This window comes from Tauraco erythrolophus, chromosome 4 (assembly GCF_009769465.1).
Source record: "Tauraco erythrolophus isolate bTauEry1 chromosome 4, bTauEry1.pri, whole genome shotgun sequence".
Classification (NCBI taxonomy): domain Eukaryota; kingdom Metazoa; phylum Chordata; class Aves; order Musophagiformes; family Musophagidae; genus Tauraco; species Tauraco erythrolophus.
Window position 1 is genome coordinate 63349725 of NC_141468.1, and position 17196 is coordinate 63366920.

At 39.1% G+C, this 17196-nt stretch overlaps 1 protein-coding gene across 3 annotated transcripts in view; it reads right to left on the reverse strand.

The window, feature by feature from the left end:
- The window catches only part of POLR3B (RNA polymerase III subunit B), a 78837-nt gene that overhangs the window by 55404 nt on the left and 6237 nt on the right, over window positions 1-17196 (reverse strand). For all 3 annotated transcript variants that reach the window (XM_086611125.1, XM_086611126.1, XM_086611127.1), the window contains exons 6-11: window positions 15476-15576; window positions 11865-11956; window positions 10579-10696; window positions 9430-9538; window positions 1757-1879; window positions 165-281 (exon numbers count right to left, since the gene is read on the reverse strand). In XM_086611125.1, coding sequence (XP_086467251.1) covers window positions 165-281; window positions 1757-1879; window positions 9430-9538; window positions 10579-10696; window positions 11865-11956; window positions 15476-15576 — 660 coding nt within the window. The remainder of the gene's footprint in view (window positions 1-164; window positions 282-1756; window positions 1880-9429; window positions 9539-10578; window positions 10697-11864; window positions 11957-15475; window positions 15577-17196) is intronic.

Sequence of the window (17196 nt, forward strand, 5' to 3'; positions counted from 1 at the left end):
CATACAGATTACTTTTGACTCAATCCAAATCTCCTTTATTTTGAGGATTATTTACTTTATCTCAGCTACAAAGCAATCAAAGACATTTTTCCCTGCCAGCACTGCTCACACCATAAATTAACCACACAAATTTACTCCAGTTTAAAAAAACCCACGTTACTTACAAGAACGTGGGTCAGAATAGTTGATGCTAGCAGCTCTCGTGCTTCTTCCATCTTTGTCTTCTTTGGGCCTCCCCACATTCTTTGCCTTCGTACTTTATTTCCAATGTACTTCAATGCCTGTCAAGGAGTGAAATTAATTCGAGTTAGTATCAGAATTGTAACCTATACAAATACACACACACACACACAGAGATCTGTATGTATTCTTCAGTCAGTGCAATCCCACCAGCCACAGATGATACAAACTCCAAGCAAAGTGCAAAATACTAAACATGTAAGTGATGCTAATAAAAAAAAAATTCTTGGAAATAGACACAATTGATTATCATTAAATATATATGTTGTTTATCATATGCTGATAACATCTGGAAAGAGAAGTGCTGAAAAACCATGATTATCACAATATTAAAAGAAAGAGGATAGCAGAGATATAGGAAAAAGGATTAGAGGAATTCAAAAAATATCTAGTTTATTTAATTTGACTTTTCACCTCCAGTTCTTTTGTGTACTTGCTAAGCTTCATTCAGATATTAAACCATGAGGTGGTACTCACTGTTTAATAGGCCCAAACTCTAACCGTGTGGCATCCACATCTGTCTCCAAGAGTACCTCCCCATGATTAATGGATTCTTACTCTCTTACCAGTTGTCGAAGAAACAGAATCAGTCTGCAGAATTCGGGGTCAGATGAGTCAAAGAAACTATCCAGGTCCACAGAGGAAGATCCTGCCTCGAAATGAAGCCATGTGCCCTATGCCTAAGAACTATCCTCTCCACTAAACGATAGACTATCCTTTCCATCTGTTACTTTCTTCCCCAAATAGCTCAATTTCTTTTCATTTCATTTGGCATTTGTTGCACAGATTAACTTCTGTATTTCTGGCTTTCTACTTTCCTGGATGCTTCACCTTTCTCTATGTTCCTCCAGCATTACCGTTTTACTCTTCTGACTCTGAATTAGAAAGGTCTTCATGCTACCTCTAACCCTGAAAAGCCCCAAAAGATGCAAACTAGAAAGACGTTCAATTTACAACACTCAACATCACACATGGATAGACTTGATAAATTTTACAATAAAATAGCAGTCAACAAAATGGCCTATGTTCTGGCTAAAAAAGTACACGAGCTGAAGAGAATTCTGGCGAGTCTTTAGCAGGACGGAGGGTGGCTATTATTGTGGGCTTTATGTAAGAGACTGGAATTGGAGAACACCTACTCATGATGAAATGGTCATGTCCACAACAATGGGGCTTCCGCAAAATGGGGCATGCAATTCGTTTTTTAAAAAAATGGGCATCATCCTCAACAAAACCCTCTAATCTTACGAACATCCCTACTTGTCACATACATTAAAACATAACCCTGGGCTTCTGAAAAGAAAGCATTTCTTGACTTGTTTTTTTTCCAGTTAGGCCATGAGAGCAAAGCCTCATTTTTGACAAGTCCTGTCCCCTTAAAAAACCTCAGCTTGAAATAACCCCCCAAAAAACAAACCTCAAAACACAAAGTGTATGTCGATTGCTGACACAGCAAAGTGGTCAATACCCACCGTCTTTAGATTCTTATAGCCTCTGGCCATGTGAAAAGACACACCTGCATCTGTGTAAAAATCTGAGCTTTTTGGCATTCTTCCAGACTAGGAGCAAATGCAGCCATCACATGTTCCTCTGTGCCAATCATTTGTACAATCTCTTGGTCACTCTCAACACCCATGGCCTAGGAAAAGAAGAAAGGACAGAAATAGCACAGGCTTTATGTTAACTCACTGACATTTGCTTATGCTAATTTGGTATTGTTTGTCTGCATTACTACTAAGCAAGAGCTAGTTCTTCTCTAAGAAACTGTGCCATCTGGCACTGGCAGCACATATTCTAGCTATGGAAGAACGCTAAATGGAAATCTTGATAAGCAGAACACACACACTCTTTGGAGAGCGTCTTTTTCTTCGCTGACAGGAGTTAAAATCTATGCTTTTTCTTAAGAAAAAATAAATACTAGGTAATAACAATTCTACATGCGTAACAACAAAACCAATTCAGAATCTACAACAAACACAGGAAGGTGAAATTTCTTAAAAGATTACACACAGCCTCTCATCACAAGCAATTCTGCAAACTCAGGTGACTGTGATGTAGCACGTCCCATTTGAAAAACGTTTACAATTTACCTCTTTTGCAGCTCTCTGCATTTAGAAGATGACTTCACTACACAATTCCACTTGAAAAGCCATTCCATTATTCCACTGATCCTTGGGACACCTTGTTAGACTTTATACTTCGGAAAAAGCTTAATAAACTAGGAAAGCGCTTAACAGGTTTAGAAAAATCTCCCTAAGTGTTTCAAGGTGGCAGCCAGCAGCGAAGGCCTTTGTGGATTCCAGATGGTGCTAAAGCTCTCCCCTTCACACATTTGCCTGGAGCTCTGCCATATCAAGAAACAGAATAATCTCACTAAACCTCTTCTGGCTGAGTTATAATATGTTTCTCAGAACTCTGTGAGGAAGTTACGTTCGCATTCATACTATTCTTCAAACTGCCTGCCACAAAGACCGTTGTAAATAATGGCCTATGAAGACCCTAGTATTCTGGTTCTTATTAAAAATTGGCAGCATCCCAAAAAGTTACATTTTCCTCAAAAATGCACAAATACCTTCCCTTCTTATTGCCTTCATTAGGTGTCACTTTGCTTAACACCTAGCTAAGCTATCCTCTTGCAAAACTGTTGCTCTAATTGTGAAGTATCCAGCTTTTTTTTTTTTCTCCTTTTTTCTTTCATTTCTTCTGTATTTTTCAAGAAAGAAATGGTTGGTTGAAGTCACTTTAACTTAAAACTCTGTCTCTTCACATTGTGGTTTATTTGAAATTAAAAGCAGTGCAAATGTATTACTACACATCCTCACCCTTTTAAATAAGGTCACACAGTAGCCAAAAAACCTCAGCAAAGAAGTTAACAAAATCCCTCATTACCTGAAAGCTGGACTCATAAGAAAGTCTACAAAAGCATGAAAGCTTCACAACAGTCATTTTCCATGCGCCTAGGACTTCACAGTTGACCAGCAAACCAATTTAGGAACTACGACTGCACTCAAACAATTATTGCACTCAGACTACAGAAGAAAGTTTTATTCAAGTAATCTTTGTGCCGTTCTAGGCACATATACCAGGAATATATTTATCTAAAGCACATCAAATGCAAGCTGATAAGATCACCCTATTTCTGTCCACCAGGTTAATTTTAGGATTGCAACCAGATCGTAAAAGTCTTGTGAAAAGTGAACAACACAACTGGTGGGGAAAAAAGTCAACCTGTAGTTTTACTATGCTCTTTTGTCCGTTAAAAAAAAAAAAAGCCACAGTAGATTCAAGAGAGTTGATAATTTCTTCTAACTTGATTAATTCTTTGATCAAAAGTCTGACAGCAAAAAGATGAGAACAGGACATGTCTTTACGCCTGTGTACATTTTCTAATTGAAGTCTGAAGCAGCAAACTCACTTGAGAATTCTGAATTTGTTTGTGGGAAAGGCTGGGATCTGCCACCAAACAATGTATGTTGTATTGTTAGATAAGTGCAAATTAGGGGAAATTAATTTAAGAGTAATGACTAAAAACTTAGGCAAATGACTGAAAAAGATGTGCTGATACAATAGGCTATAAGTAAACCCTTTTATTCACCTCTGTGCTCTCAACAATCAAAGGCAGAGCTGCACGCACAAATCCATCTACATGAAACACTAACAGGGCAAGCAACAGGCTCATGCTGGTACCAGGTAGATTTGTAATCTTAACATTTTCTTTTTTAGTAAATTAGGCCCTGGCGTCGCACTTCTAAAAAAAAACAAAACCAAACCCAAAAAAGTACTCCAGAATTAGCCTATAGCATCACTAGGATAGAAACAAAACGTTCCTGGGTTGTTGCTTGCATTACAGAAACACTGAGGACATGAAAAGTAGGAACGGGTCTTACACTTACAGTGCTCATGACGCCAGGACAAAGCTGAGGGAAAGGGAATTAACATAAAAGCAAAGCAGGAGACAAGATGTCTTGTTTATTTTTGATTGGAAGGCAATGTTACAAAGGGATAATTTTACAGGATTGTGGAGGGGAAGGAGACATTGCAAAGGGATAACTGAACAGTAGCAGTGAAAGGATGAGGAGGGAGACAGTAGCAGGCTGTTGAAGAGCATGGTTGGAAAGCTAGTATGGACATAAGACAGACCAGTCAAAGAAAACATTCAGAATATCCAGACCATCTTGAGTTCAAGTGGGAGAAAGCAGTCCAGCTGGGTCAACAGCTTCCTAGAACTGGGGAGGTTCCTGCTGCCCAAAACATGTGTGTGTGCACGAGCATGTGTGTGTGCGCACACACACACGTATATATGAGAGAGTGTACATGAGAGAGTGCAAGCCCAGCTATTCCTGCCACAGCTTGCGTCTTACTGGTGATGTCTAGGCGTTTCCATGGCACTTTCCCAGAATGTGGTTCTGCAGTCCATCAGGCTAAATTACAGAACGGAGACAGGCAGATGACTGGATTAAAAAGATGTCAGGGAAGTTCAAGGTTGACATCACAGACAGAATTGGTCTGAAGCTTTCATAATTCAAAAGATACGAGCTATGAAACTGCAGCCATGGGAACCTGTAATTCTGCAGATCCAGTGAGACCACCATTCAGCTGTTCCTCTAGAGTTGCATCTTAACAGCTCCAAGACTAACACAAGTTTGTAAAAATGAAACTTGACCTGCTGTTCAAATATTTTTCTGCAGGTCCTAGAGCAGCTCCTTATAGCTCCCACATAAACTAAAGATGCTTCACCTAATGATTCAGGTTGTAAAATTCAACTTTCAAGTTGCCTTAGGTTACTTCTAATTCTCTTCCTTCCCCAGTCAGTTTTGGTGCTGCATGCAACCTTCATTTACTTCAGCCCCCAGGACTCACTCAAGTCCACCAAATCAAGATGACGCATCCAAAAGAAAAATAGCCCCTACCTTAAAAGAGCTCTAACTCCCTGCCATGTAGGGAGCTTCCTGCAAAAGCAGCAGCCTCACCTCACCTGTAACCCTGATGTTTTTCATGACAGAAGCACCCTTAAGTACTACACAAATACTCCACACCTCCTCTAATGCTGATTGCTACCTAAAACTGTCCAAGCTCCCCCAGATAAAGCGTGCATAGCTCATAGCTTGACATACTCAAAAACCCCACTGTGCACTGTCACACAGCGCTGTCATCGGTGCACAACTGACACACAGCTAAAACAAAGGTCTCTTGGGGTTGCAAATCAACTCAGGACATCCTAAATATCATTCTGGTTGCATGTGTATATTAACTAATGAAGCAGTGTTACACAGTAAGCAGGAAGCAAATTAGTTGTATCTGTTTCCCATTACAAGGCAGTTAACAGCCCTTTAAAAACCTCAACAAATACATACTTTGGGAACACAACTGTCCAATTTACAGCACTATTTCAATCAAAAAATTGCATGCACGTATAAAAGGGCTGCACAAACACCTCTGTCACTTTCAGGAAGAAAGGTTAGGGAAAAAGTGTTTAAGCTAGCACAGCAACAAAGCACTAACTCCCCCGCATCTGAAGAGCAGATGCTTCAAGTCTATCCTAGAATAGTGCCAGAAACGTGCCTTTTGTAGCCTACCAAATTCCAGTTAGCTGTGGTCAATACATTAAACTTTACAAAACCACAACTTACATGTGTTCAGCACAACTAGCTGTTAAATCTCTGAACATACCAATCGCAAAGATCCTTACAGGTCTCGATGGCAGAAAAGCAAAGCAGTGGAACACGTCATTCGTGCTTGCAGTTTAGAAAAGACTATGGATAAAGATGAACTGCAAGGCAGATGCCCCCTTTAGGGTGATACTACACAGTCGAGTCCCCCTACCTACCCAGATCAAGGGACCTTTACATCCACACTACTATTCCCACCCCTCTCCACAAAACATGCACCTGCGTATCCTTCCTCTTCATGAAAGAAAAGAAAAAAAGGGTGGATAATACTCAGATATTGCTCGGGTCTTGCCCCAGCATGTAGCTAACGTGTCCGTGACTCATGCCTGAAACATGGAAGTGTTCTTAAATTCTAGTTAAAGGGAGCTCTTCATGAATTTTAGGCCCCAGGCCTGAAGGTGGGTGGTATCTGTAATGCTCTCTATTTCACAGCCCTTGCTTTAGATGAAGATGTCTAAGGGATATTAGTATACCTCCACTTTACAGTTGCAGTAGCTTTAAACCCAAATGAGATCACAAATCTCCAATACTTGCTTCCTTTTCTATAAAGCTACAATGATTTTCCGTACCTGACCTACATCTTAAGCCATCTACAGGAACACTGGGCCATTTAACACTTTGGGATTAGAAAGACAGTCCAAAATTGCCCAACTTTCTCCTACTGACTCTCAGATAGTCCCTGACAAAACGGTCCCCTCTAGCTGGCCCATGCACTGGACAGCAGCCCTCTACTAATTACCAGTCATTTTCTTAGTCAAAACACAAAGGTCTGTGGAACCTGGTTGCAACCTAAATGTTGGTCTGGGAGGAAATGCAGAGCAATAGATTTTTGTCAGTCTTCTCGGTTTATTTTTTAATTAGAAATTAAACAAGCAGTTAAGCAAAGTTAAGGATGCAAAGGCACCCAAAACTTCAGACTTTAGATCTCTGCTTAACTGTACCCCTTGCAGATGTTTATCTCTATGTTACAAGAAGCAGAACACTTACTAGTAATGAGGAAGAGCCATCTCCATGCCCAAGGCTTGGGTCTCAGAAGAAAGGCATTATTCTCCTTGCTTTTCCAACAAATATCCTGTGTATAATACCACCACGTGAGAGACCTGAGACTACATGAGGATCCTTAACCTAGGGATTTTCCAGTTTCAGGGCTATAGTGTCTGTAACATCACTTCTAGCAGTTAAATATAACAAAGTAATATCTGTGTTACAGCAATGCCCAAGAAATAAAGATCAGAGGCTGGTGCCTTTCTAAGAATCCACTGAAAAGACTGTCTGGGATTTTTAGTTTCCATCTGGAAACTCATCAAAAGCGGACAGAAGATGCCTCAAGTTCACATGTCATTAAAGGAAAAATAAGGAAAATGACCACTCATGAGTACAGTTAAGTGCCAGTAAAGAATGTAACAGTCATAATAGTTAAAATGGGTGCAGCAATTCGCTAATGGATTAAATTAATATAAATCTTTGAAAAGTACTACTGCTGAGAGCTTCTCACAACTGTAACCCCTTATTTAATAAATAAATGAAAAATTAAGCAACATTATATAGAATATAAAAGATATATATAAGCAGGGGGATAATTAGAGCAAGGATTGTCAGAAGATGATCAAATAGTCAGTACAATGCTGCTTAAAAAAAACCAACCACAACCTCCTCAGACTTAATAACTCAGAGCAGTTACTCTTCTGTGAGCAGATATTTATCTATACCAGCAGGGGGTGACAAAATGTAATAAAAGTCTGCAAGTGAAGCTGGAATCCAGCCGTTTGGTACTTGGAGCAAATGGATTAAGAGCCACATTAACACTTTCCCGCAACAGAAAATGGTGAACTTAATTCTGACACTTTCACGTGCATTTCTGCCCACAAATCATTTCTTAACACTGGTCACGAAAACCAGATGATCTTCTCCAACTACTTGAAGAGATTAGCTTAATCAGAGATAGCAGACATTTGTTTCTCAAGTCTAAATCCAATTATTAAACTATTTTCTAGTACCAAACTCAAAGTGCTTCCTAGAAGAAAACGGATTCTCATAACTCTCTATCAGCCAAAGAGCTGTGGTACTGCAGAAAAGTCTATAGTTGCTAACGCCAACAGATGAGCACAGCTGGCAGAAACTGTTTGGATGCTGTGAGCAAGTGCTGCCCTCTCCTGGCAATTAATTTCCTTGAGCGATTATCACCTTGACAAAACTTCAGTGCTGTAAACCATTACAGTGAAGACCAAAAGGGAGCTATAGGATTTACTTCTGTTGGTTGCTAGATCTAGTTGGAGGCATTTTTTGTGCCTAAGCCACCTTCCTCACGAACAGTACCTCCAAGACTGCTGCCCAGTTTCCTTCCGCACATGCACTGCACCAGGCTGCAAACCCACAGGCAGCAGCAAAGCCTACGGGACAGGAAGGAGCTACCAGCTCTTCGGAGACCAGGTTGTAGGCTAAGGCCTGGCCATGCCCTGCTGTCCTCTCCAGCAGTCAGACAATGCACGTCTGCCCACCACCTTCCCTTGCTGTAGTCCATGCATTCAATATCACAGACAGATGTGCTGCCAGCTCACTTCCAGTCCTGTTGGGCAGCTAGGGAGTAGTCATCATTACGTCTTCAGTTGTGTGCACCCTTGAGGGAACTAAGATGAGAGAAGCTGAGGGTGAAAGAAAGCAGTTCTGGCAGTTTTACAGGAAACGTGAGGCACTGTCACCAGCTCAGCTGGCAGGGCAAATACTCCCCAATTCTTGCCCAGAATCAGTGGTGGATGCCTCTCACAGCCCTTTGCCAGTCCCACTGGAGATCACTTCAAAGTTACAACGCCTTGTCCGTGCATTCACTGCACTGAAGATACTGGTGAGTGCTCCTGACTCAGGCAGGGACTCTGCAGAATCCTGACTGAGGCAGAGTTCATTCTCAGGGAAAGGAAGTACACTGCCAAGAAATGCAAGCCGCTCTAGTACTCTTAGAGGATTAAGGAACAGGTCTAAGAATGCAAGACTTCCCCAAAGGCTATCAGTTTTGATTACGGTTATGAGTGGAAGTCATGTATAACAAGCTCACGGCTCTGTCATGTCCCCAGATCCGAAACAAAGGTTGTTGAGCTACTCAGCAGTCCACAAATTGGAGGCGGGGGTGGCAGAGACCAAAACCAGAAACTAAGACCCTTAACACAAGTTTGCAACATAGCTCCTAACAAAAGAAACCAAAACGCTTCTGACTTTCTGTAGCAACAGGAGCACAGGCCACAGTGCAGAGGGACCTTACAAAGCAGTAAGGGGGTGGCAGCGTTTGTCTTGGCACAGCAATGCTCTCCTTGGAGAAAAATACAGTGCTTTTTCTCCTTTCTGCTGTACAATAAAGACGACTTCTCAGGGGAAAAAAGCTTGCATTCTCTAAGCCCTGCCGAGTCCTTCTGTACGTACTGACTTCTGAGAGCTACTGCTGATCTTCATTCTTGAGTTGCAGCACGGCTTTTTTTTTTTTTCCTTTTTCTTTTTTTTTTTTTTCCCTCCAAACCGACAGTCGTATTACCTTAAATATGATGGCAATGGGAATATCTTCTGACAGAGTGTTGTGCCTCAGGTAAAATCTTCCTTGTTTAACAACCATATTTGTTCTGCTCTTCTTCTCATGAGTGGAACTGAAGTTAAAAAAAAGTAAATATGTCCAACAGAAAGATTGCACTGATGTTCCTAGAGTCTTCTGTATAAAACTGATCAAGCTTGAGCAATCTTTCAGCTGAATTAATCCCACTTTCTCCTCTTTTAAAAATTACATTAAAACAGCCAGACATCACCCCATAACTCCAAGGTAATAGGGTATTATCACTTGTGATGGGGAAGGTCAATATTCAACTTAAACAAGTAGCAGCCTGTACTTTTCAAAATCAGCTTTACATGCTTTTATCATCAACTTGGATGTAACTGGCAAGGTCAAACTGTGCACAAATATTGTGGCAACGACAGGCATAAGGTAACAGTATTTTGTGTTGTATGTTTAACCTCATCTAGGCTTACTGTGGAACAGTAAAGGAGCTAGGAGAGATTCGTGTGAGAGGCCTCTGGACAAGAAAAAACAGCCCTCACACTGAACAGTGACAAGCACCATATTATACCAGCATGCAGCTTAAAAACAAAATCAAAAGGCAAACAAAATATAAATAAAACTCAAGTTGAAGAGGAAAGACCAACTTAGACTATCTTGCCATTTTCAATAATTTGTGCAGTACAAAAATATTTGATTTTTGTTTCTGTCTCAATTGCCTTTAAAAGCTTTCCACCAATTTGATTTAAGAGTCAGACAAAAGGTTACATCCAATTTCCACTGAAGTAACTTCATGTTACTTGCTGCAAAATGAGACAAAACACCATCAATTAGGAAGCGTACTTTGTTATGTTAAAAATTAGAATTTGCTTTTCCTAGTCTGGGATATTCTGGGATGAATCCTGAAGCATATGAGCAACTCCTACTGATTTCTGCGGGAATACTATACTAACTGATTCTGGGATTTGATGTTTTAGTGTACAAAATGACAGCAGCAAAAGAGGGGTATTGAACGTCTACAGCTTTTTCCCATTAAACTATACTTGGAAGAAAAATATCCAGCTACATCAACTACAACAATGAACTTTTAAAGCTTTGGGTTTATCTCCCTTACGTAATTGCAGGCATTTACCATACCTGGTAACAGAAGCGCCAACTGTGCCTTTTCTATCAGCTTCCACAATTATTCTGTTTTTGGATAACTGCTCTTGAATAAGAATGACCTTCTCTACACCTTTAACAATGAAATAGCCACCTATTCAATAAAAAAAATAAAGATTTTGCATGTCAGAACCCTTGCGCCTTACTCACCTCCTTCAATATGACTTGGAATATAAATTATTAGAAAACAAATAGTAAGTACACAAAGGACAAAACAGGAAAGTAAATTCTCCCTTAAAAGAGTAAAGAACAAACTCTTGTTTGGAACCTATGATAACTACGAAAATGTTCCACTAAACTAAACAGAACTTTTGCTAGGCTCACACATGGTATTCAGCATCCAAGACTTTATTTGGGAAGTACTCAAACAGCAAGAACTCACAGGCAGATCGGAAACTGCAAAGCTGTAAAATAACCCAAACCTGTAAGGTAACCATACTTGCTAAAAGATGTTACAGAATTGTTAGTTCTACAAATTAGGTAAAGAGATTGCCTGTCAGAAGGGTATATCATAAGGACATGAAAAATACCCAGCTACTTCAGATACTTAGTACTAAATAAAGAGAATAATTCTTCCATAATTACCAACTTGCTCTCTCCAGGGAGAAATTTCTTTTGCATTACTTTAAAAAATGTATTTTAATGCCTTTGTTGTGTCTAAGACAAAACAAGGAATCTGCACATAAGCCATGTTAGATTCCTCTCTTAGATTGTAGCTATCTGTTAATGCTCCTCCAGCACAGCATGCCATCACACCGTATCTTGCCATCACAAGCAAGCACAGCACGTCCAGGTCCAGCACATGCTTCAAAGGCAGCAGGTTAAAACCAAGGAAGTTGCTTAGTTTAACCCTTCATTTCCTCTCTACGTTTCAAATATTATCATGTAACACTTTAGTCTTGTTTTACAAAAGGCAGCACGTGAGAGTTCCTGCTCTGGAGGACATCATTATACTCCACTCTTCCCTGATCCGCTTTATTTTCATGAACGAACTCCATCTCTGTTCCCATACAACATATCACTGTACAATACTATAGACATTTCTCAACTTTTTCAAAGTTTTGGTGTAATGTTTTTGTGGCTGAAAACTCTGTCAACCATTTCTTACTGTTTTCAAAAGCCTTTTAGTTACAAGCATCATTTGAGAAGTTCCCACAAGGACTTCACAGTGGCAGGAAACATACCAATGGGGTATTTCTTTGATGAAACAGATTTAAAACTAAAAGCACAAATTGGAAAGAAGAAAATAAGTGCAAATGTACCTGGATCTAAGGGACATTCGTTAAGTTTGGCAAATTCTGCTGGAGTTTTCCCAGTAAGAACACAATTGGAGCTACGCAGCATTATAGGCATTCTGCAAGAAAACCAGTCACACTTTTACTTTAGATTCAGCTAGAAAAATACGAATAGTCAAATTCAGAATAAAAACCATGCTGAACAAACTGGAGAAAACACATTTAAGGTAATTAGAACACATGCAAGCTATGAACAACAGTTTTTCCTTTAATCCCACCTTATTTCATTGAACATGTAGTTTGAAAAGAGAGACCTAAAACTGGACATCTACTGGCAGAACATGCAGATTTCTTATTTATTACGTAGCTACTACAGGCATCCGTGGCAAGCATAGTCACCAATGATTACCAGTGCAAAGACTCCTGGGCCCAAAAAACGTACAGTCTGCAATGAAGAACATGCCATTGGAGATCTGCTGTTACCAGTTTTAAGCAGAAAAGGCTAGTTCAGATCTGATTTCCCACACCACAATCACACCTTATGGCTGCAGACAGATAGTGCCTCTAATACACAACCTAGGCATGAAGCTTCCCCAGTAGTAGCTCTGATTTCTCTGGAGTCTTAGCACAGAAGCCTGCAGCTAGCATTTCGTGAAGTGACATGAAATGGTGGAAAAATATTCCAAGAATTTAAAAACAAATTTTATGTTTAGGGAGTAGCGGGGGGGGGAAGGGAAGCTCAAGATGCACAGACTGGATATAAGGCAAAACTTCTTCACCATGAGGACAGTCAAGCAGTGGAACGAGCTGCACGGAGAAGGTGACCAGTCTCCATCTATGGAGGTCTTCAAGACCTGACAGGATAAAGCACTGAGCAACTCGGTCTGATCACAGAGCTGACCCCAATTTGAGCAGAAGGTTGCCCTAGAGCCCCCCATGAGGTCTCCTCCAACCTGAATTATTCTATCACAGTGTGATGAAGTCAGGGAATGTTCACGTTCATTTGGGTTTATGTGTTTATATTGCAGTCTTACTAGGAATTTGGCTTATTCAGCAACTAACTAGCAATGATTTTGCAGTTATTATTAAAAAGAGTACCTTTACAGTCAGCTTCATAATGTACCTTTTCACTCTCAGATTTTTTATTAAAACTTTTGAAAGAGAGCATATTTTACTTCCAAAGACAAAGGTGCATTTTGCAGAAGATAAAAAGAACTCATCACTACATTTACCAAAAGACCTACATGCTCTTTCGTCTCTTCTACAAAAAAGTGGACTTTTGATTCAGCTTACAGAATTTCACTTGGTGGTGGACAGCCTTTGTGAGACCTATGTTCCAGGTGTTTGCCAATACGCATTTCAGCAAAATTTATCCATGAGTTCTACTATGCAACTATTTGCAACCTCAGAGATATTTCATTCAAAATTACTCCAACAAAAAGTAAGATTAGGCCGCTCTTGCTAACAAAGTTATATTTATTTTCTTTGAATCTTAGAAATTATTTGAGTTTCTTGGCCATTTTCATATTCTTGTATCTTAAAAAAAAATTGATGAACTCAAAATTCTATATTTTTGAAGCGGATAAAAACCTATCTTGTCACCACAGTGCTCTATACAGATAACCTACTTGGTGCAGTCATTTCACTGAGAAAGTGTTTCCTAAAGATAAGAAGCTTCATATGACAATCATAATCTTGAATCACACACACAAAAATTCTAATGCATTGCCTATTTATATTAGAAACACTAACCAGCTGGCATAAAGAAACTCAAAACGCAGTACATAAATGCCATCACTGAAAACTCCAGTAAAACAGATGTCACCAAGTATCTATTCTTTATTTCACTTGCAAACAATAAAATATTTTGCAGCTAACGTAAGAGACCACAGTAAGTCATTCTCCTTTTGAGGGCAGAATCTAATTTTTTTTAATATCTGAAGTTATCAGGAAGAATGAGAAGAGAATTAAAAAAGAAAAGGGAAAATAAAGTTATTGAATTTCTGTGCATAGATACAGAATTTGGAATGCTATTAAGCATTCACAGGAAATTTTCCTTTTTAAAGACCTAAACATATTGACCTGGAGTTTTTTTGTATGTATTTTGGAGTAGTATAAAAGAGCACTGTATATACTTACCCAGCAAAAGGAAACCAGCATAATACCAGGGATAGATGAGGAAAATTATTTCCCATGGAAATAACAACTGGATATTAACAGTTTCTAACAGCAAAAAGACTTTTTGCTTGGATGCCCTTAAAACCAGATGGAAGACATAAATTTATTTTTGAATGGAGAATATTTACTTTTTCTGCCATGATCTTGCTTCATAGGAAAAAGAAAAGAATTTACAGGAACAGGCCTTAATGTAGGATGCAACACACTAGTGCTGTGCAGTAATTTAGTCTTTTCAAGTATATTATGGATGCTTTACAAGTCATCTTTACCTTTTTTGGTTTTAAAGGGAGATGTAGACAAATGTCTAGACTAGTTTTTGTTGTGCTTCTTTTAGCTATAACTTAAAGTACTGTCTTTTGTACAGAAATTGATAATGTATTTTGGTGAAAATGCATGTTTAGTCAAGCTTTTTTCTTTGCCTGTAGCACACACCATGAAATAATTCAAAGGACTCAAATCCAGATGGTCTTGTAAAGAATTTTCTTTTTTTAAGGAATGACTTCGTACAATAAACTGTTACTACAGCTACAGAAGCTTGGTTTTGTAAACGCATTGCTGTGTATCATACTCTATTGACAGAGTTAAAGTATATTTTTTTAATATGAAAGCCTAAAATTTCACTACAAGAAGTGTAGCTCCTGAAGTAACTATCTTCTCTTTCCTGCCAGTATTCGCCCTTTGGCAAGATGCACAGTCACACAGTAAACAATCTCTGTAAGACACTGATTTTTAAAGTCAGTAGGGCTGGTCTTTAAGAAACCTTATCTACCAAGGACAAACAACTTCATTGCCTTTAAAATGGAATTTTGCTTTCCATAAATGCTACAATTGCCCGGTATTTTGCCTTTTTGGTATGGTTAAGAGCTTGTTTTTCTCCCTAAGACGCATTAATTTTTTCTTTAAGAAATTAGATGTCCTTCACAATACTAATAACCTCGAGTCATTTGACAGCCTTCAGAAAAACAAAATCAGTAAAAAATCCTAAACATCTCTACACAAAGTTCAGTCTTGGCTCTAAAACAAAACAATTTTAAAGGAGAGCTTAACCCATATGCAAGAACTAATGCTTGCTTTACTGGTTTTACCATCCACAGATGTATCTCTACATATTATGTATGAAACACTGAAGTAATTTGGCTACAAAGCAAACATGGTTATTTCCATTTTGCAATAATGCAACTTGCATCTCTAGTAGTCTCTCATATATTTCCCTCTTTGGTTTTTTATCAGACAGACAACATCCATCCTTATATCCATCCTTTGGAAGGAGAGAGATTTCCATAACCTTTTGCAAAACAAAATCTTATAATAGAACCTAACAATCACATCCTGTACAGATGTTCATCAAGATTTGCCTGCTCACTTTTTCTTTTAGCAAGGAAGCAAGGTTAGCCTACATTTATTTTGCAGTAAAAACTCTTCCCAATACAGCACCAGAAGCTCAACATATGGCATCTTACCTGCCAATGGGTAATGCATTGCGTATGATCCTCTGGCTACCTCGTGTGTATTCAATGTCCACTGTTATCGGGGCAGAATAAGTCATGTCTCTCAGGCGGCACTAAAAGAACAGTCATGTGGTTAGATGTTGGCTTACAAGCTGAAGAGTCTTTCTTAAAACATCCCATGTTTGTCCTATCTCCTGCAAGAGCTCACAAAGAAATCAAACAAAACGAAGCTTGACCAAGCTCGTCATGGTATCTGGACTATGTTTGACAGAGTTTCCTGTTTAAAATAAAACAAACAAACAAAAAACCCTAACACAATTAATGTGATGTTTCAAAAGTAGCCAGTGGATTGACATCTTCAGAGGACAGCACTGCAGAATATAACTTCAAACTGTTTTAATTACAAGCAGGCCTAATCAGCAGAGCTGACACAAAGACCATACTATGCCACAGGCTCTGAGAGCAGTGCTCAGCTCAGGGACGTTTCCATATGAAGACTCTTTAACAGCTGAAGAGTTGTGCTGTCATACAAAGTTTGATAGAAGGGAAACACACGAGAGTAAGAGGAACACTGCACTACCTTATTACCAGAACGAGCAAATCTCACTGTACGGTACCATTTCTAAAGATGACTTACAGAAGGCTCACTACAGTATCACTTCCTGTAAAGATGCCCAGGATTTGTTTGCTAATTCCTCAGCTAGCAAGAGAAGCAGGATGCACATATCTAGGACATTATATTGCTCAAGGCTCAATCTTTTCTAATCTGTTCTTTCTGGTTCACTCTCCTCAGTCTCACTCTATGACTCTGTTGCTAGCCCTTAAGGTATTGAGCATCTTCATGCAAGACAAGGTTTATTTCATTTGCTGAACACAACAGAGCAACTCACAGCAGGTCATTCATGACTTCACTGAGCATTCTATACCTTTGAGCTCCAGGATTTTAGGTTTATCAGTATTCAGACTTGTACATTTATGGTTCTATAGCCTTTCAGTGTATTGATTATGCATTAATAAGAGGCAATTAAGATTCTGCTGTGCATTGAAGATGCAACTGTATGGAAGAATATGCCTCAAGAATCATTGCAAACTGTATACTCCTCCTCTCCACATTAAAAAGTAAACTGCTTCCCTAGTAATAAAATACTGATGTGCACCAGCAGTTTTCAAGATGTGACTTGTAGGGAACTAGGTCTCGTTGTGCTCCCAGCAACTTCACTGTATTTAAAAGTAACTGAGAATACTTCCATCTTCTAATTAAATTCATGCGTATGAATAGTTGATGAAAATCCCATAAGGACTGCATGAGAAGGAGAGTTGGACAGCTTCATTAGTATTACCTGGGGAAAAAAAGGCTTTGGGATTCTTTGTGTGTGCTTTGTACACACGAGAAAGACATTTTAAAATAAGAATTACACAGTGTAATATTCCAGCACTTGTATTTTTGTATCACCTTCCTTACACTTCTCCTACAGTAGACACCTAGAGGTAAAAAGACAGGCATGACTTGATAGTCAAGGAAACCAAGGACAGAAAAACTCCCAAACTTGGTTGAAAATAGGTAAAATACTCAGATCCATTTTAGGTGTCTTTAGGAAAGAATTTTATAAGCCCCTAACAGAGAAATGTAATGACATACTTGTATGCATCCAATCTTTCTGTTTTGTTGGTTTGGTTTGTTTTTGTTTGTTTTTTTTTATTGCACCCTGAGTGGACCTGATCAGTATCCTTAT